General features: G+C 37.7%; 1 protein-coding gene across 3 annotated transcripts in view; it reads left to right on the top strand.

Annotated features, from left to right (window-relative positions):
• frmd6.L (FERM domain containing 6 L homeolog) overlaps window positions 1-21,390 on the top strand; it is a 51,713-nt gene extending 30,323 nt beyond the window's left edge. For all 3 annotated transcript variants that reach the window (XM_018230537.2, XM_018230539.2, XM_018230538.2), the window contains 9 exons: window positions 2,824-3,010; window positions 5,409-5,564; window positions 6,908-6,973; window positions 9,058-9,126; window positions 10,115-10,289; window positions 11,633-11,968; window positions 14,826-14,945; window positions 15,585-15,676; window positions 17,479-21,390. In XM_018230537.2, the coding sequence (XP_018086026.1) occupies window positions 2,824-3,010; window positions 5,409-5,564; window positions 6,908-6,973; window positions 9,058-9,126; window positions 10,115-10,289; window positions 11,633-11,968; window positions 14,826-14,945; window positions 15,585-15,676; window positions 17,479-17,763 (1,486 nt within the window). In that variant the 3' untranslated portion in view covers window positions 17,764-21,390. The remainder of the gene's footprint in view (window positions 1-2,823; window positions 3,011-5,408; window positions 5,565-6,907; window positions 6,974-9,057; window positions 9,127-10,114; window positions 10,290-11,632; window positions 11,969-14,825; window positions 14,946-15,584; window positions 15,677-17,478) is intronic.
• The last annotated feature ends 3,503 nt before the right edge of the window (window positions 21,391-24,893 follow it).

Raw genomic sequence — 24,893 nt, 5'->3', positions numbered from 1 at the left:
CCCTCGGCGCAGATTCTTCCAGTGAAGTTCCACGTGTCCATTTTATGGCTCCTCTGTAAGCTGACTGAGAGATCGGAATTTTTGCGCAGTTGGAGCAGTTTGCTGGTTTGCGACAACTGCGCATGGAATTACATGGAAATTGATGATCTCTGTCAGCTTACCGAGGAGCCGGAAGATGGATGCGTGGAACTTCAATGTAAGAATCTGCGCGTAGGGGTAAGTATGGAGTATGGGGCATTTCCCCGAGGGGGTTGTTAGCCTGGGGGGAGGAGGTCTACCTGGGGTGGGGGGTACAGGGTTTTCTCCCCACAGGTTGATTTCTCCTTTAAGTCAATGCCATTCTTACTTGCTATAATGTGCATACTCCATTTAGCTTGTAGTAATGTACTTAGGGGCAGAAAAAAACGGGGCTAGGGGTATAAAAAACGGCAGGATAATTCTTATTTCTTAATTTTTTTACACACTTTTCCTTTAAACAACTTCCACCAGAACACACTTGCAAAGGTCTGAAGCAGTGTAAAATAACTGCGGCAAATCTGGCATACGCATATCGTAAAATAAAACACATCTTGATAAATTTGACATTTATATTACACAGCCTTTTACACCGGTTTTCCGGTGAATTTTATTTTACACAGCATAATAAATATGCCCCTTAGAGTAAAAGGTTTTGCCCTGGGTCTAGTTACCCATAGTAAAGAATGGGAGACCTTTAATGCTTCACTTTCAACCACATGGAGCTTCAGTGACTTTTTTTATTAAATAACCTTTGATTTAAGCCTCAATTTATTTGCTATACTCGTGTACTATTTAGGGTTGCCACCTTTTCTGGAAAAAAATACCGGCCTTCATATGTATTTATCTTTTCACCCTATTAATAATATTGGGATGAACCATAATAAATACCGGTCAGGTGGTAACCCTAGTACTATTCCATCTCTATATAGATTCCCAGCTAAACTCTCATGGAGCACAATATACTATGCTTCTGTGTATTCCACTGCCATGTCTCCTCCCTCATTCCCTTACACATTCTGCCCTAAAGTTCTCTTTATTTCCTAATACCTGCACTCCAACACACTGATATGTACACTATGCTTGGAATGCATTATCATGGCCCAACAGGCACGTTAAAGGGGCAGGAGCTAAACCATATGTTGCTTTCAAACAAACAAGTATGTAGCAACTTTTACAGATGATTAATTTTAAGCTCATAAACTTTAAAAGTGGTGGGGAGTAGAGAATATTTCTTTTGCACATCACAGAATTGTAGTTTACTATAGCAACAATGTTCAGACTGTTACAAAGGGAAACACAAGCTGCACTAAGAAATAAGCTGAAACTTTTGACTGCAAACCAGTGAAAGCATAATGGGTCACGGAGAGCTACAGCAGGCACTCCTGGTGGCAACTTTGCCACTGATTCTGTTGCAGGCAGCTAATACATGGGAGGTTGCCTGTTCCTGTTCTAGAACTGTTGTTTGCATTGTGCTTTTTCCTTTGATAGCACTTTGCAACCTCATATAGCTTGCAACTGTGTACGTCACTGGCAGGGCCTTGCAGATGTTCTTACCTTAGGGCGTAGCCATTTGCTGTATCACACGCCTACTATTTTCATTTTTTGGAAAGCTACTGGCATCAGCGCAATTCCAAATAACATCTGGGTTTCATCAAGTAAATGAGGTATGTTCTGCAGGAAATGTGGTAACTCCGTTTCATTTGAGGGAAACAGATGTATTGAATATAATTTTCCTTGTGAAAGCTTTTCCCAGCCTTTAGTTACCCTGGGACACAGATACATTCACTATTATGCAGGTAAAGATGGGACCACTTGAAAGTCTCTAAAACCCCTACAGCCAGATGTCAGGCACCCACCTGATAAGCAATAAGCATGGGTTTCTACAGGGGTTATTGAAGGCCTGCTGAAGAACCATGGGTTAGGCAACCTGTATTTAAACAATAGGTCCCTAGTTGTCCACTGGTTTGCTCCACCACTGTAAAAGACAGCCCAATTTATAAGGGACACCGTTAATAATAAACTAACTAAATGAATACCTTCTGTAAGCCTTCAGGGAACTGGAGTGACTTTGACGGAGAAGGCTTGCAGTTATTTCCTATTGAGTTAGCCATTAAAGGCATCTCCTTTAAATCTTCTTTTCATATTACAAGTTGCTATGCTCCCTGGGACCATAAATACTAAACTTTGTATATTCTGTATCTAAGCTCTTGTATAAATGATGTAATGTTACACGCCAGCTGCAGTTCACACGGTGGCCACCCAAATTAGAATTCCTTTCACTTACTAAAACAGGAAATAGCAACCTCTGTGTGGAGATAAGTGGCAGCAGCACCTATTTCCTAAGACATGAATCTGCCATGGTTCTATAGCTGCTGTTGAACTACAAGTCCCACTATTAACTAAAGAGGGAAACCCGGGGCTTTTGTTTGGTAGCAGCTGTTAGGGTACATATTGCAGATTCTTGTCCTACAGTGACCTCTCTGTATCCTTGAAACATTCTTCAAAAATGCAGCACCAGAAGGAATATCCAGTGCATAAGTATAGTTTTTACCAATGAAATAAGGCAAATTAATATATATGCTATGCTTTAGACATCTACATAATGCATTTTACAGAGCTGTCAGGTGATAAAATATCAGAGTTAAAAAATATTAACCATTACACCTGCAAACTGGTTTATATCAGAACTGGGTCAGAATCATTACTAGGGCAGTGTATTTCTGTAGCCTGAATTTCACGAACACAACTCCCAGCTAATTCTCTCGCAGTTATTCAGTAGCCTCCCTCCTGCTCTTGTTTTTTCAGTGACAGAACAGCAAGATATTACTATTACTGCCACCTGAGAAAACAAGTGCTACACTCCCAGTGTACGCAGAGAGAAGAGGCCTACTTCCTACTGGCTGCCTTTGCTCTTCAGGCCGATATGGGCAACTTCAAAAGGAACAAGCACTACGGAAAATATTTTGAGCCAGAAGCCTACTTCCCTTCTTGGGTAAGGCTCCATGCATGTACTTATTTTCATTGCAATGTTTTTTGGAAATGTTATTTCTTCTGTAAGGACTGCATGCAGGTAAAGCTATGTTACCACAATGAGGCAGTTTTACTTAAAGCATAGCGACACATTCCTATAAAAATCATAGGAACGTGTTTGTATCAAGTATGTGCTGCAGCCGCAATAGTTCTCCTCACAGCCACCCCCAGCCCTGCGAACCTGTATGAACCCGACCCTCCAACAATGCTTAAGGATCTTCGGTGCTGTTTCAGTGACGCTGGGCCGGGGGCGGCGCAATCCTTCCATAGGCTACTTACGAATAATAACAGGACTTCAGCCTATGGAAGAATCACTCCACCCACTGCAACTGTATAGGGAAATGCACTAGTGAATTTACACTTGTAGTGCCGTAAATATGATTTTAATAAAACTGCAATGTCACCAGGAAAATACACTTAATTAACACAACTGGAAAGTGCTGTGTGCAATAACAAATGCACTCCGTTTACTAATGTGGGCGTAAAGTTCTCATTTTGTGCCAGCTGCATGTGTTGGTGCAACATGCAAAGGGAGCCCTGAAAGTAACACTTCAAGGCAACGGTTACTCTAAGGGTAGAACTACATGAGAGCTTTTACCTGCGATGGCATCTGTTCAGACACACAGAGATGAATCGCAGGTGTCACGTCGGATGCGCCGAATCTAAGGTAAGTAATAGGAATGTCGGACGTTGTCGCTGCGTTCATCCAACATAGCACGACTGTCTGATAAAGACGCAACATGCACCGTTCGCATCCGTCAGTCGTGTCGTATGCACACATCGACAGCATCCGACATTCCTATTACTTACCTTAGATTCGGCGCATACCTTACATTCAGCGCGTTGGAATGGATGCTATTGCAGGTAAAAACGCTCGTGTAGTTCTACCCTAAGGCTTCCTTGTATCTTTCGGCCTTTACTTTGCACATTGTACACAATTGCAAACATGTCATGAACCTGTACATTAACACCAATTCATGGGTGTTTAAGAAAAAGTATCTTTGTTAAAAGTGTTTATGAACTGCACACAAATTTTTTGCTTTGCCCTTGTGCTTGTCAATAACATATGCACAAGAAGGCAATGTCAAGCAGAAGACATTGGGCCAGGTTCAATTCAGTGAGAAAAAGTTATCTCATGGTTTATCATGTGAAAAGTCATTGACAAGATTAAAAGTTTTTCTCCAAATTCAGTTCCAGGTTTTTCCCATGGACTTCAATAGAGCTTTCAGGTGTTGAACCACGAGATATATTTTTCTAAATTGAATTGCATCTCAAGTTGTATCTCGTCCATAAATTTTCATGGATAAACCCTTTTCTCACAAAATTGAATCTGACCCATTGTGTGGTACAAAGAGCTCTACATCTACGTCTACCCTAATTTTTTGGGCCATTTCTTATTGCCAGGCTGTAGCTAATTGTTCAGGAAAAGATGAGTGTAGAAGTACATTACTTCTCCGCAATGAGAAAACAGTACATAAGGAAATGTGTTCCAGTTTATGCATCTTTAGATATCCTCCTACTGAGCCACAGCTGTAAATAACATTGTGCTGCACAAAGTGTAATATTCTGTATATCACCTCCCACTGTGTTTCTTGTCAATGCATTAAGTTATTGAAGCAAAGAAAAATTTAAACCGTGGGATAAAATCTGCATATAAGAATAGGGCAGTGTGTTTGGGAGCTTTATCTTCGGGAGGATGCGCTGTTCGCTATTTGAAATAGGAAATCGATCCAAACGCTAATTTGGTCAGTTTTGGGTAATGTATGCGCTGATGTGACTGGAGTACATTTATCTAAAGGGAAGTATCTGGAACTGAAGTAATAACACAGCAAAAAATTGCTATACATTTGGAATATAGTTGTGCCCCATCATCTCCAGTTATTTCAGCTTTTAAACTGCAGGGAGTCTGTATTTGCCAGTGTCTATATTCATATCATCCAAGACAGTCTCACAATATTAATGTTACAGCTGCACACAGGGCCTTGGGGATTATCAGATGCTGACAGCTTCTTCTGTTTGACAAATGGTCCATTGAGGAATCAGAACCCCTGGTAAATATTAAACCTTTACTGGGAAAAATATAGAATCATTCCTGGAAAAGAAAGGCATTTAGAAACCAACAGCCCATATACACCATTGTTATTAGCATAACCTGTAAATAAATATTAACGTCATTCTGTCTGTCCAAGCTACAATGATCTCCCACAGTGATCTTTTCATGTAACTGTAAAAGGTTCAGCTGTCGCTGGTATTTATCAACAACCCTTGGCCATCACTGCATCAAAAAATAATACTTCCTTATTCCTTTCTCTGGTGGAAGCATGCATTGTTGCTTAAAAGGACCGATTCCCTTTTTGCAGGTGATAAAGAAGAGAGGGAAGGACTACATCTTAAAGCACATTCCAAACATTCATCGTGACCAATTTGCTCTGACCGTGTCGGAAGCACACCTTATGTATATTAAAGAGGCAGCCAGGCTTGATGATGTTGCTGTGCATTACTACAACTTGTATAAGGTAAGGGACAAATTGTGAGCACTTGCAGGATTCTGGAGAATAAGGGAATCGTTTCAACAAAGGCACATTGCAATTTCAGCTTCTTTGGCAGAGAGAGATTAACTGGTCCTTGGGGGAATTGTAATCTGCAGCTCTGATGTAAGAATAGGCAATTAGAAATGAACTGCAATATCAAATGGAACACAGCGATAAGGACAGTATCCAGAATGTCCTTATCATTAAAGAGACGGGACATTTAATAAGGCAAAGCAGTTCAGTATTGCTATTTAACAAGTAGTGGATATTGGAAAAATTAGAGGATTGACCTCAAAGTACCAGTAACATCATAAAGTGAAGATTGTTTTTTACATGTTTTATAAGTTTGTCCTGTTTATCCAGCACTTCTATATAAAGTATTTATATATAAAATGTCCTATTTTATATAAGGGAAGTTTTCATTCTATAGTCCTGTACAAATCCACGAATGTCCCTCTTCCTCTGTGTTACCTTCAGTTATTTGCATATTTTATGTTTGCAGCACTTAGGTTTGGAATTTTAACTGCTATCTTGTTGTTAGGGCTAATTACCATAGCAACCAGGCATCAATTAAGAAGGTAGAATATGAATGAAGTAATCAATAAAAAAGAATAACAATAGAAGTGAAGCATCAAAGTCACTGGCGTCATTTGAAAAGCACTGGTCAAATTTGCACCAGAACAGTGACCCATGCACAGTTTGCTGCCATTGTAATGTCTGCAGCTGGTAATCTGTTGAGCAGGTTTGAAAATCTCCTGGGCAAACAATTGGATCAGCTTGATTTGGCCCAGTGCGTGGGTGGCCAAATAAAGTAGAGGTCGCCAAATGTGTGGGTCTCACTGTGTACATTATGGAAAGCCTCTTTATCTAACTTCAGGCCCCAAGCATTCCAGAAAGTAATCTATTGTTATTTACACATTGACAAGACAATAGAGTTGATAGTCACACTGGTATAACCATTTTTCCCTCTCATATGTAGCAATCCCTGTGTTGGAGGCTGGATAACCTTGACACACATAGTAAATAACATGCAGTCTTTACCTAAAGAAATTATGTTTTATAGTCGAGGGACAGCTATGCCAATACTCCTTTCTGAAATACTGGCCCTATTTATTCTCTAAGCACTCTCACAGATAACCCAAGCAGAACCGAGCAGGCTTGCTAATGCACCAGGGCGTCTCTTTTTTTTTTTTTTAACATGAAATTAAACAATGGCATCAATACACAGAAATAAATAATGGTACAAGTTTATTGAGTGTGCTTGCATAGTATATTTACATACAGTGCATATAGATTTATACTGAGTTAACATGTTTTTCTGCTTAAAGGATAAAAGAGAAATTGAAGCATCATTGATTCTTGGGCTCACATTAAGAGGAATCCAAATCTTTCAGGTTTGCATCTCTATTTTTTCACGTTTGTTATGGTCTATATGTATATGTGTGCCAAAGTCAAAGGATATCAAAGATTCCGGTAGTCCACTTCCTCTGCTGGTCCACGAAGATGTCTGTTCTCCCTCAGACCCGTACAAGGATTTGGTTTAATATTTGTAGAAAGAACCAGCGCTCACTTAGCACGAGGTTTAGACAAAATAAAGGGGCAAAAAAGAGAGTAATTCCAATATAGTGTAGTATTATTACATAAATTCGATACACCACTTTGTGAGATTAGAATATTTCTAAAGAAAAGTGAATTTTTCAGTTATACTATTAGTTGATATGTCACTTATTTTAATTCACACAGTGTAGTGAGTCTTATGTGAAGGTACTCACGAACGTTTAAGTAGAAATAGGCATTAGAAGGATTATTTAGCAGTCGTCTCTCCAGATATCTCCAAATTCCGTAGCTTTAAAGCAATGCGCTGACATAGTGTAAAAACGTCATTTTTTTAATCCCCGATAAAGTTAAAAATACACTCACAATGTTACTATTAAAATTCGCATTAAAAAGTCACCACTTCGCCGTTTTCTGGGTCACCAGGCAGTTGGTCTAGGTGGAATTGCCGGCGTCTCAACCGCCTCGTGTGTCCCTGGGTGCCTGTGGATGACGTCACTGCCGACGCGTTTCGTCTCCTGACTTCCTCAGGACAGCTAGTTATTTGCTGTAATGCTGTGATAGAGTCTGTTGAGGCTTTTAGTTGATGACATGGTTGGCTCTTCTACATGCTCTTTCTTTCACTAAACTAGTTACAGTAAAATGAGGGAACTAAGTTGAATTTACTTGAACCATAGTTGAGGATCAATTATAAGGCTACAGTACCCAGTTCAGTCATTCAGCAGATGCCCAAACGATCAGATCAGGCGGGTAAGTCTGTTTATTTGGTTTTAAACATATAGATATCATCACAGATTCCAGTTAGACTTCGAAAAGTTTGGCCACAAACACACAGATAATATTGAAAAGCTGATGGCCCATATTGACTGGTTTTACTTGCCTGTGTGTACCTAGGATAGTCACTTGTTCAGAGTATAGTTTTAACTGATATTTTTAAGTACAACACAACAAAATCAGATGATATTAAAGCTGGCCACACACATTCATATTTTATTCCTTGTAAGGCCGAACATTCTGATACCGATAATTAATTTTAATGCAAGAATCTAAAACTAACATTTGTAGGTTTAAAGTAGGAGAAATAAATCAGACAATGTTCTGGCCATTAACTTACAGAGAACAATTGTTACTTAAGGGTACAGTAACACCAAAAAAAAAAGGTGTTTTAAAATAAATAAAATATAGTTTAATGTTGTCCTGCAGTAGTAGTGCACTCTACTGTAGTTCATATAAACAAGCTGCAATGACGGAAATTGAAAAAAGGCTATAAGGCACAGGTTAAATAGGGGATAACAGATAACACCATTATGTTCTACAGAGCTTATCTGCTGTGTAACCTGAGTCTTTTCTCTTTTGAATGGCTGCCCCCATTGCTACACAGCAGCTTATTTATATAAAAAATAATAGTGTTTCTAAAGAAAACACAGCAGTTTTAGCAGTGCAGGGTAACAACACATTATACTTTTATTACTTAATAACACTTTCATTTTTTGATCTTACTGTTCCTTTAAATAGTCATGAAATGAGAACTGAAGTTTAAAAACTAATATGGCTGGAAATTTTATATTTATATTTTGAATGTAGTGACCTGCCTTATACAGCCGTACATCAGCCTTATAACATTCTACCATTCATTCTTGAATCTGAATTAAATACTAATCATATACATTATATTGTGAATTGGTCCCTAAACTCAGGTAACTAACAGCCAACTGAAAGCATAGCATAGCATGAAAGCATATACAAAGGCATAGCTCTTTACTGCTTAAGGGCTGTGGTGGTTCAGAATCCCAAAACATTACCATGTAGCATTTCTAGCCTAAGTTTTTATTGAGCTTCACATCAACTTTACATGTAATAATGGGAGCCCATGTGGTCATTTTCAACAGTCATTTTCACTAAAATTGTATTTATTTTTTTACAGAGTTCAGATGAAGGGAAGCAATTGCTGTATGACTTCCCTTGGACAAATGTAGGAAAGCTAGTGTTTGTGGTAAGTTTATCACAGAAAAAGAAATGACAGAGGGGATTTTTTTTACAATAATTATACGAAAAGCATCTTGAACAGGTGACCTAGCGCCTCCAATCTTTTTGCAGTTACCTCTGGTTGTAAAAATAAAACCATTCTTGGAATTTCTGGAGGAAAACTTTGGATCAAAGCAAACCGCATTGTTGAAATGAGCACTACCCTTTGTGGTGCTTTCAAACAATAAATCTGGCCATACACATACCAATCAAATTTTGCAAACATAAAGTTTTAATATGATTTTATTAAGTTTATGTTGGCCCGATCAATTGGATATCAATCCTTTCAGGGATTGGTAAAATTATAATCTGCCAGTGTATGGTGCATCAGCAGATGAGGAATTGTAGAGGAAACACAGCAAGTTTGAACTGTCTGCTCATATGAATGATCAATGGAAAGGCGACCATACCATGTATCTCTAATGTATGCTTATCTTCACTATCAATGTGTGAATGGAAGCAAAATCAACACTTGAAGGTTCATTCAAGCAGGTACAAGCCCTTGCTGAGTTTATTTTGCGAAAGTGCAACGTTTCGGGGTAAACCCCTTTATCCAGCATGGAAGCAAAATCAAGCCATTAAGAAGATCCATATGTCCTAGCTGATTTTATATATTAATATCCTGAATTTTAAATGAGTACTGTGGTTCTAGGAAACATAATGAATGTCCTGTCCTTGGTATATTGTTTATTATAATAATAATGATATGTTATAATAATAACTGTTCTTAAGTATGCTTCTTGTGCTTGGTATAGTATTCATTAAATGTTGAAAGTAACTTTATAATAGAACATGCAGCAGGCTATGGTAGGATTTGATATAGTTCTGCAGAATGCATTTTTTTGGTTCCTATTTTAATGTGCTCGTGGTTCTTTTCTGCATTTATTTTTTGTGATGGAATGACCTTCTGTGCAAAAAAATATTATTTCTTTATTCTTGTATTTTTCTTGAAATAGGGAAAGAAATTTGAAATTTTACCAGATGGCTTACCCTCAGCCAGAAAGTTGATCTACTATACTGGCTGCTCTGTCCGCTCTCGACATCTTCTTCAGCTGCTTAGCAATAGCCACCGTCTCTACATGAACCTGCAACCTGTTCTGCGCCAAGTCCGGAAGCTAGAAGAACATGAAGGTATAGTACACTGGGTTCAGTTTTCAAAATAATGTGTTATTGTATAATGGAAATAATGCCTATAAGTAAAGCACAAAAAGGCTGCCCAAAGAAAACAGCATATTTTCTGTTGAACAGCAAAAGGTTTGGTGGATTGTAGTTCTGTAGAGGGCAAAATGGGTTTGTAGAGAGGCAAAAGACAAAATGGAAGCTGAGAAAAGAATAAAAGAAAGTGTAGGAGGTGGTTGTAGTGAAGCAGGGAGAATATCCACACAGAAGAGAATGAAAAAAACATTGAAGAGAAATCAGGCATAAAAAATCTGATGACAGAGAAGGGGCTATAGGAAATGCACAGCATAATCATAGAAGTTGATACTGCATAGGAGAGGAAGAGATGGCAAAGAATGAGGGCATGTAAGTGCTGAGAAGAAAAAGTCATGAGAATTGGCACAATGTGCCTGACTGGCTCATAAAGATTTTGTATTCTCCAAGATCAGCACATTTATGCTATTTGCAACAGTTGAGATTATATTTTACAACATCATTTTTTACTATAATCCGTGACCAGGGATTTTTGTAATAGTATAAATAGAAGAGAGGTTTGTTTGTTTTTAAAAAGAAGCTACAATTTTGTGAGTTGTATTCACAAAGAGTAAAAAAATATATATTTTTCTTTAAGAACGAGCCAAATAATCCTGGCAATATTGTACAGCTATAGCTGAAGCACGAGTACATTGTGTTTATTAAAGGCAGTTATTCAAATTAAATAGCAATAAGAGAATTGCAGAGCAGTGGAAGAACAGGCATCAGCAGGGAATATAAGCTTTGTTAAGAATAAAATTGCAGTGTAAGATCCCCATAGGGCTACCCTACCATTGCAAACTTGAATGGAAATCGAAAGAGTGCGTGGGTATTTTGCTGCTCAAAGGAAAGAACAGTTTTTTTTTTATTTTAGGTAAACCAATGAGATTAGTGCCTAGGTTTTATTCCCATTATAGTAATATAAGTGAAAAGAATTTTACTCTATATATATATATATATATATATATATATATATATATAGTAAAATTCACTTATATTACTATAATATACTAAATATACTTATATTACTATATATTACTATAATATACTAAAATATACTAAAAAATTACTAAAAGCTAATAACACCCTTTATTCCCAAATTGAATTTGTGAGTTTTGACCAAAAATCCAACTCGAAAATTCAAATTCGAATTTACAATTTGGACCTTAATAAATCTGCCCCTAAATGTTAAGAATTTGCTACTAAAACTAATTTATGATTTGAAAATCAATTCCGTGCAAGTTAAATATTTTCCATTAAATCAAGGTCCCTTTGCCTTTCAGAAAAGAAACAGTACAGGGAATCATACATCAGTGACACTCTGGATCAGGACATGGATCAGTTAGAGAAGCGTTCTCGTGCCAGTGGCAGCAGTGCGGGCAGTGCCAAGCACAAGCGTCTCTCCAGGCACTCCACAACAAGCCACAGCAGCTCACACACCTCAGGGATAGAGGCAGATACTAAGCACAGGGACATTGGGCCAGAAGACAGTTTCTCGGGGACATCACTTCACAGAAAGCTGAAAACCTGCAGCTCTATGACGAGCAACAGCAGCTCCCACACTTCTGGGGCAGAGAGTGCTGGGAAGGACAGGCTGGAAGATGACTCTCAAGATGATGGTAATTTAATAAATGGAACTTCCAGCTTGTTATGTTGATTTCTCTTTCCACCCCTCCATATCAGCAGTACAGGTATGGGTCCTGTTATCCGTAAACCCATTATCCAGAAAGTTCCAATTAACGGAAAGTTTGTCTCCCATAGACTCCATTTTATTCAAATATCTCAAATTGTTAAAAATGGTTTTCTTTTGTTTAATAATAAAACAGTAACTTGTACTTGATCTCAACTAAGATATAATGAATCCTTATTGAAAACCAGCCTATTGGGTTTATTTCATGATTACATGATTTTCTATTAGACTTATGGTATGAATATCCAAAATACAGAAAGATCCGTTATACGCAAAACCCCAGGCCCAGAGCATTCTTGATAACAGGTCCCATACTTGTACTATGATTTGATTGATCATATTTTGATTAACCTTAGAAAACATAAACAAATAAAGGATTCTTTGTTGTTTGCAGTGAATGACTTTAATCTGTTTATCCAACCATACCTAATTGTATTGTTGCATCTCCAAGTAGCATCTATAGTAAATCTGCAGTCCTGAAAATCTCAGATTTGACAATTAGGTCAAATCTGAGATGTCAAGCTAAGTAGGGGGGAAGGAAGAATTATTCTCCCATCTGCTGCAATGGCTTTGTGGAAGCTGCTTGAGCTTTCCTGCTGCCCCTTGCCAGTTGTAGGTTTTGGCATATTAACGTTAGAAGGTCTTGATCATGCATTGATTAAAGGGATTGTAAACCCAAATATAAAGTTTTGCATAACAAAGGAAAATGTAATTCTAAGCAACTTTCCAAGACACATTACTTACATGTAATAATTTCATGTTATAAAAACAGAACCTGCCTTTCCGTGCTATTCTCTGCAGTGCTAGTTCTAAATACATGTAACATTAAAGCCATGTACTGTAGTAGCAGTGAACTCCAGTTGACTTCTGCTACATTATGTCAATGGTACATGTTTTTAGAACTAGCACTGCAGAAAATAGCATTTTAAGGCAATAACATTTTATGTTTTTATTGAAATGTTTTGTTTTGTTTGAAATCATTGCACATTGTCAGAAGAACCTGCCAAACAATAGAACCTACACATAACCAAAGGACCACTGCCAAATTCACTACTTCACTGGTCGTCATGCAACACTAAAATAGTTTTTATACTTATCCTTTAGTGATAAGTTTAGTCAGCTAAATTTGGAACTAAATTCAGCACTTCTGGCCCAGATTCACTAAACCTAAGACAGAAGGGCTTGCTGGCAAGCATGGATGCATATATATAGTTTTGCCTTCCCACCTCCTGCAGCTGCAATGGTCCCTCTGTGTACATTATATTCCATTTAAATTCACTTTTAATATTCATTTGTTCAAAAGACTTCTCTAGTTTCATAAAACAATATCCCTTTGTATAGTGCAAAGAGCTGTTCCCTTCCATTCATCGGCTAGTGTTGTTAATTTGCCATATTAGATTTTAGTAGAAAGTCAAAAGGGAGCACTCCCCCTCTCTCACCTGCACGTGTAAATTCAGCAAACCTGTGTGCTTGCACGCAGCATGCCCCCGGTCCAGGCCAATATCACGTAGAAACAAAACAGAAATTGCGGATCATATCAGCAGCTGAATCATAAAATCTTAATTTATTGGAAATGGTTAAAAGCATAAATATCATAGCAGTGACTTGTACCCCTACGCTTGACGCGTTTCGTGGCGTCTCGCCACTTCCTCAGAAGCATAAGGTATGCTAACCCCCACACCAGTTAATATATCACCACAAAAAGCCTCACAGACCACGCCCATAAAAACATTAACCCCGAACAGGATTTATACATGAATAAATTAGTACCAAAAACACATTGTGCATTGCATAGACCCATTTAAACTTACAATAAAGGGTTTCTGCACAGTAGTGGAATGCTACAAATTGCTACTATATATAGGTTTAGTATACAATGTTTGTTAATAGTTACATAATACTTACAAGATTTCTATACCTCAATGTAGCAGATTTAGGCTGTCAGGCATATTCTTATAGGGGTTATTTTTACACTAATAGAGTGCAATATATTACATATATGTAAGATAACACACAGTAAGATCCCAAATATAAAATATATACTGTAAAACATATATGCACACTAAAGAAATGCACTAATTACAAAAACAAGCGAGTTCCCAATCTCTGTTAAGCCCACCATAATTTTCAGTAGTTTTCAACTGGTAAATCCAGAAAGCCTCGAGGCGACACAGCTTTTAAACTAAATCGCCCTTCCTCATATCATTTTGGGGTCTATCTATAATTTGAAAACTTACGCATGATGAACCCTGATGTTTGTCAATCAAATGCTTCGCTATAGCTGATTTAGTATCCAAACGTTCCACAGCTGACATATGTTCTGACACCCGAGTGCTGGCTGTCCTGATAATCTTCCCTACATATTGGGATCCGCAAATGCAGGTTGCCATATATATGACCCCTTTTGATGCACAATTAAAATATTGCTTAATTTTAAAGCTAGCACCAGTTACAGTGCTGTGAAACTTTTTGGATACTTGCATGAGCAAACATGTTTTGCACCTGGTGCGTCCACATCTATAGGAGCCTTTGTACTTCAGCTTCCATATTAGATTTTAGTGAAGAGGAAATATGCTGTGGATTAGAAAACTACTTAAGCCTGACAACTGATCCCTTAAGCAATAGTATTGTATAACTGATTTCCTTCATTGTAATAAACAATTAAATATGATTAATTAAATATGCAATATATCATCTATGTTATTATATTTGAAACATGTTAAAATGTATGTACACTGCATGAATATTAATTAATGTAAAAAAAAAAATACTTTTTATTTTTACAGAAATAGAGATGTTGGTTGATGATCCAAAAGATCTTGACTTGCCCTTGGACATCAGCCCCGACTTGTGTATTTATATCACAGAAGACATGCTGGTTTCCCAACAACTAAACGGACATTCAGGTAAGTTGCTGCTACTTTTTGGATTCACCAGTTGGTTGTAAGCATACCGCTGTATCATTATCTTGCTTTATTTTCCTTGTTATGTCACATGCAAGAGGATTCCCAGAATGTATCTAGTGGGTGTTTATGTTCCATGAATATGTAGTCTATCCCATTTCTGGGGACAAATATGAATATACACATGGTTCATTTTGGTCTAAAGACAAATAATATATGACACTACTATTACACTACTATAGACTGTGGAATGTATGCAGTGTTATGTAAACTGATCCTCTGAGTACTGCATTTTATGTTAATCTTCTATTTTTACTTTATATCTAAGATATTGGCCCTAACTAGCCTTAGGGGTTATTCTCATCCAATGTTGCCAAATTCTATCATATGTATTAGGGCAGCCTGGGCAGTACATTTTTAAATTTACTTTTAGTACAGACTGGGCAACAAAGCTTGCAAAACATGAATTTATTATAGTTACAAAGATGAAGTGACTTGTGATATGATACACAGGAGGAAGGAGATATATATATATATATATATATATATATATATATATATATATATATATATATATATATATATATATATAATTATATTATATTATATATTTTATGGGGTTTTTTTGTTTGTTTTTTTAAGGTTTGGTTGTTAAAGAAGTAAACTCATCAACTTCTAGTTCCTCGGAAACTGTGGTGAAGCTGCGTGGCCAAAGCATTGACTCTTTACCACAGGTACAGGACTTTTTTGTACTTTTATAACTAAATATATTAAAGGAGAAGTAAAGTTATAATACCTAGAGGGTGCCACTTGAGTTGATCCGGAGTACATATATAGAAGCACCACAGAGCCAACTTCTTCTGCTTCCTAGTTCTTTAGGCCGGGTACCCATGCACATTAAAGTGATAAGACGAAAATTAAGGCCAAATTAAGACTCTTTCATTCTATGCATGCGTTGGCCCAAGGCCATCGAAGAGGAAAAAGATATTTCTGTGGTGCTCATGCAGAAGTACCACAAGCTAGTGCAGTTTCAGTATTAGGCAAGTGATTATAATCAATGTTTGCCAAACATTTTGCAACCCCAGTGATTAGAACTTTACTTCATCATCATGGGAAACAATGTTGCATATGTTTAGGGTGCTGTCGGCAAGCACTATCTATGAATACGTTTGAAACTTGTAAGGCAGAATCAGAGCCTGTGGGGCAGATTTACTAAAGGGCGAAGTGGCTAATGACTTTTCGCCATCGTTGCCACCTGCAGGGACATCACCTATTCATTAACAGGCGCAGGCACCAATTCGCTAGCGAACGGGACTGTCGGTAGCGTTCATTCACATTCTATTGCCAGTCGACTTTTCGTTCTGGCGAATGATCGTTACTCTGCAAATTCACTAAAGTGCGGATTTTACTGAATGTTACCTCTTTCGTCAGAGTTGACTTCGCCACCTCAGACCAGGCGAAGTGTTAAAAAGAATCTGGATCTTCCTCAATCTTCTGTCACTTACATCATATCTTGTGTGCCGAAAATGCATTATTCAAAAAAGTTCAAAAAACGCTGCCGACTTTTCCTTTTTTAAAGCGGGATTGGCTGCAAAAGTCCTAACTTAGACTTTTTTTGGGTAACTGGTTTTCTCCAGACATTTTATAACATATGGAACATTCATTTTACAGTGGGCTCATGTGTAGGACATTATATTAACTGTATTGTCTTTATTAAGGTTCCCTGGACATATGTAATAAAAAGAGATAACTTCAAGCATTTGCACCAACATTTATAATAAAGACCTCAATACAACTTTAAATTTCCCACTGTATGCTAATTGACATAAGCTCAAGATCATTAGAGAATTTTCGGTAGACACAAATGAACGCTAGCGCATCTTTGCTCAGCTGAAGTAATGCTACCGAAAAGTCACCAGTGTCTGACGCCTGCGATGAAACTTGGCATATTAGTGAATTAGCGTATTCGTAGCGCATTTGCGTCTGGTAAAGTGGTGCAAGGGGTCTGAAGCTGATGCTGGAGAAAATTCGCTCATTAGTGAATCTGCCCCTATGAATAATAGACCAGATTCAGTTTGTTGAGAAAACTCCACTGGAGACTATGGGGAATCTGGAATTAAATTAGATTAAATCTTTTTTAGTATGTTACAAAAAATAGGATTTTGAATAGAGGCAGTGTGGGATGTAGCTATAAATACTGGTAAGATGTGTGATTGGTGGAATGAATTGTCATGGGGAATATATTTGTCTATATTATAAGTCTTTAAAAGAGTTTATTAGAAGTGCCATTTCTCATTGTATTTTTACATTTGATTCCTACCCAAGATGAGGCACCCTGGTTGTTGCAAACTGCCTTCCCCAGGAAGGAATATAACATTTCTGTTGGCATAATATTTACATTTATACTTTTTATATTTCCATTTATGAGCAACTTGCACAGGAGTTCCACAATACTACATATACCCGATCTTAGTAATATTAGAAGTGAATTATCTGTTGTGATTGCTGCTGGTAACATACAGACTTTATTTTACAGACGGCTTGCAGAAAACCAAAGACTTCTACAGACCGGCACAGTTTAAGTCTGGATGACATCCGTTTGTACCAGAAAGACTTTTTACAAATTGCGGGCCTCAATCAGGAAACAGCCCAGAGCTATACATTTGGCTGCGGTCACGACCTGCATGAGAGAGGCCTTTACTGCAATGGCTGTCTCGCTCAACAATGCATCAACATTAAAGAACCTCTTTTAGCCAAGAAAGCGAGTAAATATTTTTCTCTGGATCTCACACACGATGACTTCCCAGAATTTGTAGTGTAACCCAGAATTCTTATATCCAGGCCTGGCTGCCTGTTTGCCAAACAGCATATAGGAAGAGCAATATCTTTCTAAGTACTTTTCTGTTACAAATAAGACAATCAAACATTATTTTCAGTAACCTAAATGATGTTCGTTTTACAAGGTACCATATTTTTTTCTGATTTTTGCATCCAGGATATTTTTATCTTATACACGTGAAGAGCATTTGTCTGAAATTCAGTGCCATTGGAAATACGTGCAAGCCAAAGTTAAGAAAAACTCTTGCCAATAACAGGAGGAAGAAAGGAGATAACAGTGGTCGAACGAGTTTCACATATAGGAAAAATGGACATGAATTTTTGTTATCCCAATCCAGATGGATGCATCGTGAATTAAGCTATGCTAAGACCTGTAGTATTATAAACCGCAATAATGCCATGTTAATGTTCTCTTTAAGGAATTGCGCATTATGTGAAACCTGAGGATTTATAATGCCCATGTACTGGGGACCTATTTACTTTTTCCAAAGAGGCAAACTTCTTGCCCAGCAAGGGGGATACAGAAAGCTGATGCACCTCCTTCAGCCATTCTATTTGTGTATACAGCAGCTTGAATAGCTTTGAAGACATTGTAATAGAAACATTTTTGGAACTACTCGTGGTGTCATGATAGGAAAAGGTAAATTATCACCAAAAGATTTGTATTTATTCCACATGTGTACATTCTACAATGAACTCCCAACACTTGAAAGGGCAGTACACCATGATGTTAGTGATAGGACTTTGGCTGAGCAAACAGGGGAATTGAAACTACTCCATGTTTGGTTCTTGCAAGGCAGATAATTAGATTCCCTGTGGACAGATAATCCCCCAGCACAATGGACTTCTACTTATCTGTCCTCTGGGAATCTAGCAATCTACCTTGCAAGAACCAAACATGGAGTTGCTTTACTTTCCCTGTTTAGCTCAAGAAATAAGAAAAAACATGGATTTTTCATGATTAGAACAGTAGGAAAATGGTATGTTCAGCCCAAGCCCTGTTAATTGAACTCATGTTGAAAAGAATACATAATGTATAATTGAATGGTCCCTTCTGAGCCCTCTGCTGATCTGTCCACACAAGTGCTAGACTAAGCAACAGATGCATTAAGCATCTCCTGATTCTTCTCTGCTCAGTTCTGTGTCTCCTATCACATTGAGCCCCTGTCCCAGAGAGAACTGCAAACAGTGAACCTGTTAGAATGACAAGATACTGGCAGTGTAAAAAACATTAATACACTGTCTATAACGCCTCGTATGAAAATGTGAAACCCCTATTTTAAGAAAGAAATCTCAGTTGAAAGTAGTGGCACTCAATCTCAAGCATTGACTTTGCTGAGCTCTACATGCTGAATGAAAGATATATATCAAGGTTTTATGGGTGTTTTTTTTGTTTTGACAGTTGATCTCATTAAGTATTTTTATACATCCTGTAAAATATATCAAATGTTACGTGTATATATATATATACTGTATATATATCTATGGGTCTTATAGGCTCTTTATTCAAATGCTAATTTTAGCTTGTTAGTACAATGATACATTGAAGGGCTCAACAAATTGTTCATGTGTACTTGTGCCGGCCGCTCATAATTCACACGCAGGACACTACATTACGGAGCAGTGATATTCAGCCTGTGGCACTCAATTGATAATTCAATACAAACCCCTAGCTATCTAAGGTTGCTGAGGATTTTACTTTTAGAAGTTGGTGGGGACAGAACTTGTACTTTGCTGGTGTAGAGAATGGCAAATTGACTTCTATTTATCCATGTGTTGAGAAACCCCATTTTGCAGGTTTTATAACCAAACAACTTTATGCACTTCCACCCCTCCCCCATTTTAAAACACCATCATGTGAAATTCTTTTAAGGGATACCCACTCATACAGGGAGTCATTTATTGAAGCAGTGCAGGGCAGATGATACATTTGACCGACATGAATTTCTTCCAGGTACATAGAGGGGCAATGACGCATCTTTTAATTCATTTTGGCATATGTAGCTGCTAAAGGCTGAGACAGAGCATGTCATGGATAGATTGGGGAAGGACATTTGCACAGCTTTGGTGTCCCTGATTTTTCTTCCAGCTGTATTCAGCAAATGTAGCTCTGTGCTTCTGCCTTGCTAGTTAGAGGTTAATACACAGGCCTGGCTGAGGCACAGATATCACTGCCATTGGCCAATCGGATTCATGGAAATAGTGCCTGGGGTAAAGACTCATCATTCTGATTGGTGTGCTTGCTAAGAGCACAAATTATAGCACAGTATCTATTTCATATGAAAACTTTATTTTATTTTTTTTTTACTGTATGTTTTTTCTAAATGCTTAAATATTGTCCTTTTCTAACATTCAGGCTTTTGCAAGGAAAAAAAAACCTATTTTTGTATTGTTTTTGTATCGAGATTTTTTTTATATCACTCATTGCATATAATCAGTGTTAATACTGTTTTGTTAAAAGTAGGATTGTGTGTAGTGCAGAATATTGCTAGCAACACTTCGTTGTACATGCTGTTCTCATTCTGTATCTCTTATAACTGAAGCTTCATAGCTTTGTAAATAGGTAGGCAGCAAAATGCTTAGTATGGTAACAAATGGGTTCAGGCCATTCTATCTCTGATATTGGCATAGGATTATATATTATGTGCTGACCTCTGCGTAACTATTACTGCTACAGGGAAAACTGCTACATTTGGAGGGTGGTGGAAAAGAATTTTGATTCATTTGTTGTGTGGGGCAAGTTAACTAACAAGATGCCAATTGCCGCCATGTTTTCCAAGTAGCAGTCAGTGGATGGGGAATGTCAGTTCTTCAGGTTGTACTGGCAGGTGGATTCTGTTTTTTATAGCCTTGGATGTATGTACAATAAAAATATTAGGGCTGCTGAAGAAAGCCATCCGTTCAAAAGAATGAAAAGCGGTATGTTTTCTATATAGTAACAAAATATATCCTCAGTGTGTATGGGGGGGGTCAGAATATCCACACCCATATTTATTTATTTAATGAAATGTAAACCCTCAAAATCAGTTAATCTAAAGTTGCTCAGAGTAGTCGTCTAAGCACTTCAATTCACGTTATTGGTTTTCCAGTTTTGAAAACCAATATAACGAATTTGAAACAACATCGCCACCTGCTGTTCATTTCAGCCAACTGGCTGCAGTCAGCTGAGGAGAGTCTTGTGATGTAGCTCTGCTTGGAATTGTCAGATGACTCTTTTCTGCTCTCTAACTTAATCTCCTAAAATGAACAACTTCACAAGTGAATTTTCACCTGACTGTCAGACAAAACGAAGAGCAGGTCGGGCCTTTTTCAGAAAAAGGGCATTCTGCTCATATACCCAGATCATGTTTCAAACTGCCCAGCTAATGTTGGCATCGCCCTGCTAATATGCAAAGTCTGCACAATATAATGATTACATGCCATCTGTATGGAGGTTGCTGCTATAGAATCTCACTGTCAATCACATCATATTTCAGAGTTTACAACAATATCTTAAAGAGTAAAGGGTCACCCACTTCATACAGTACAGTGGGAATAATGAGAATGGAAGATGTTTCATTGGTTCTGGATTTAAAAAAAAAAAGCATATATATATATATAATACACAAAAGCCATGAATATCTTATAAATTTTATTATGAGTTCTGATGTCATCCGTTATAAACAGTGAGTTCTGATGTCATTTCTGTCACAAGACTCACTGAAACTTGTGTATTATAATAAAGTATCCCTAGTTGCAAAATATGAGGATATTAGAAGTTAACTCGCAGTTCCATGACCTGTATAAAAACACTCGGCCTTTGTCCTCATGTTTTTATATGATCATGAAACTCCTCCTTATAATTTACAAGAGGGGGTACTTTATTCACTATATATATATATATATATAGATATATATATATATATATATATATATATATATATATATACACAAGAGATACAGTTGTACCATGCTGTGATTATCCTATAGCTAAAATATTTGTAAAAGATTTTACAGTGTATAAAGCTATTTATTGTATATCTGTAATAAATACATTCTGGCAGATCTGTGCTGTAACAACATGTCTCGAGTCCTTTCTCTTTTGTGTTTATAAATCTGTACAAAATAAATGGGCAACTGTGCAGCGACATGGAAACTATAACCATGGCTCCTGCTGAACCACAAATCCCAGCATCCTCTGCCAGCTAGCTGTTACTGGTAATTAGCTGTTCAATAGGAGTTCAACTTTGTGTGCATACAGAACCTGCATGTGCGTGACCTAGCAAAAGCAAATTTAAAAGATTGTTCTGCATCTCTATATACAGTACATATATACATACGCACAGTTTTAATATAGAAATGGCTATAGGGGAGCTGCAACCTGAAGCACCTTTTTATATTAGATATATTATATATATATATATATATATTATCTGTAGAGCGTATATAGCTGGAGAACATGGCCTTGGTGGCACAAATGTGGCTATGCCTCTGCCTTCACTAGCAAACAAAATTGCTTTACTATTTATAATCAGGGGTGGACTCTTCACCCTGCTGCTTTCATAGAATGTCAACTCCTATCATGTTAAGCCAGCAGAGCGAAGCACAGACATAGCCTGCACCACTTGTCATTAGCCCTGGATACACATTGGGAATGATGGCTCTGTCACATGCAAAAAGGAATGATGTGTAGATTGTTTGATTGAACGTAACAAGAGTTATCTAGTGTTTCCCCATAATGCACTGCACTGGAATGCACTGATTTAGTATGTCACAGAATGGGTCATTATCCAAAAAAAACCTAACTAAATAATGCATTTAAAATGAAATATTATCAATTTCTATCCATCTTTATTTCATATTGTTTGACTTTTGGCTGCTATGTGGAGATATTCAAATATTTGCTGAGATCAGGCATTGCCCCCCTTTTAGTGGGCGCTGCACTCTTCTTTGGCCACGACCAAGGTCTTAACTATCAGCCATGCCTCATAAATAGGCAAAAGGGGCATTTGCCCAGGGCCCACCAATTTGCCACTATGTTGTTTTATTTATTTTACTTGAATTGTTTCCCTCTAAAGTCTGAACATTATAGGCTGAGGGCACGCTGAGTAGAAGAAGGCCCGAAAATACCTGTTCTCGTGTTTTATTTGGGAGGACCACCGTTCTGCTATGGGTACCTGGAACAAAGCAGAAGCTGCACTCAGTTGCACAGTTATAAAAAGTCATTGGTGGTCAGGACCCAGATTTAAATTAAAAAATACATTGGCGGCCAGGGTCCCACATGGGATTACATGGGATTATGAAGCCCCATTACATGACAACACAGGACCCAGTGCAGTCTGTATATTCTGATTATTAATCAGTCTTGCTGTATCGGCTTCTGGCAGATATTATTTGACTTGTGTTGTTTTGTATTATTTATGACGATCCCTAAGCAGCCCAGAACACACTAAGCATGTGCAGGGTCAGGGTCAGCCACTGGTTATGGAGAGTTGGAGAAAGTTTGTATTAAAGGACATGTAAACCCTTACAATGACTTCTGATAGGGCACATATTTCCCACACAAAATGCATCATTGTCTCTGTATTGGGTCAGGTAGTATCTGTATCCTCTCCGTTAGCCTGCACTGTAGTGTTTTCCAGAATGCAAGATCTGCTTCAACCAGGCAGCCATTTTCTATCGGCTACATCATCATTTACATTTGCATATCCAGCCACGCATGATGACCTTGCTCAGAAGTTTTTTTAGGTAATGTAACTTTATTAGCAAGTATGTGTAATTCTACTCACTCCTACATGTAATCCCACTCACTCATATGCATAATCTCACTCACTCATGCATAATCCTGATCATTCATATGCATAATCCCACTCATACGTATTCATAATCATATGCATAATCACACTCACTCATATGCATAATCCCATTCATACTCACAATCCCACTCACTCATATGCATAATCCCACTCACTAATATGCATAGTCCCACGCATACTCATAATCCCACTCACTCATATGCATAATCCCATTCATACTCATAATCCAACTCACCATATGCATAATCCCACTGACTCATATATGTAATCCCACTCACTCATACACATAATCCCACTAATGCATACATGTATGAGTGGGATTATGCATGAGTGAGTGGGATTATGCATGGGTGAGTGGGATTATGCATGAGTGAGTGGGATTATGCTTGAGTGTGTGGGATTATGCATGAGGGGGCAGGTTTATGATTGAGTGTGTGGGATTATGCATGAGTGAGTGGGATTATGCATGAGTGAGCGGGATTATGCATGTATGGGCAGGATTATAATGTATTATGCATGTGTGTGTGGGATTATGCATGAGTGAGTGGGATTATGCATGAGTGAGCAGGATTATGTATGAGTGAGTGGGATCATACATCCTTACTGTTAACCTTTTAACAACCAGAGTGGCAGTTATCTAAAGATTACAAAGAGGCTGTTTACTGTAACTATAAAATCCACATTAGATTACATGACAACACAGGACCCAGTGCAGTCTGTATATTTTGATTATTAATAAGTCTTGCTGTAACAGCTTCTGGCAGATATTATTTGACTTGTTTTGTTTTGTATTATTTATGACAATCTCCTAAGCAGCCCAGACCACACTGAGCATGTGCAGGGTCAGGGTCAGGCTAAAATGTTTAACAAAGTTACAAGATGACAGCCCCCTGTGGCCAACTTTGAAAGCATAAATCATTTGCTTGATTAGGTTTTGTGGTGCAGTAAATTCATGTTTAGTATACAAAATACAGCATTTCTAGCCTTATTCTAGCCTTATTAAAACAATGCAACCTGGTTTTGCCCTAGGGAACACACGGAAACTAATACAAGGATACCAAATGAGTGTTCATTGGTTACTGTGCATAAGTTTAAAGAAATATTAACAAAACCAATGTAAACAAAAAAACGATTGAAAAGACAAGGCAGAGTGACAGAGTGATGAAATGCAGGAAAAGAGGTGTAAAATCACTACTCCCCACAGTTAATAATGTCTGACTCTTTCTATGCTTTACCCATGGATCTTCTCATGACATAAAATAAAATGTACCTTAAACTGTACTTTTCTCAGCAGTGTTTTTTATGTTTATTTTCTTTA

The sequence above is a fragment of the Xenopus laevis genome, chromosome 8L, assembly GCF_017654675.1.
Source record: "Xenopus laevis strain J_2021 chromosome 8L, Xenopus_laevis_v10.1, whole genome shotgun sequence".
NCBI lineage: Eukaryota > Metazoa > Chordata > Amphibia > Anura > Pipidae > Xenopus > Xenopus laevis.
The sequence above is the reverse complement of the archived record's forward strand: the minus strand, read 5'-3'. Positions and strand labels throughout refer to the sequence as shown.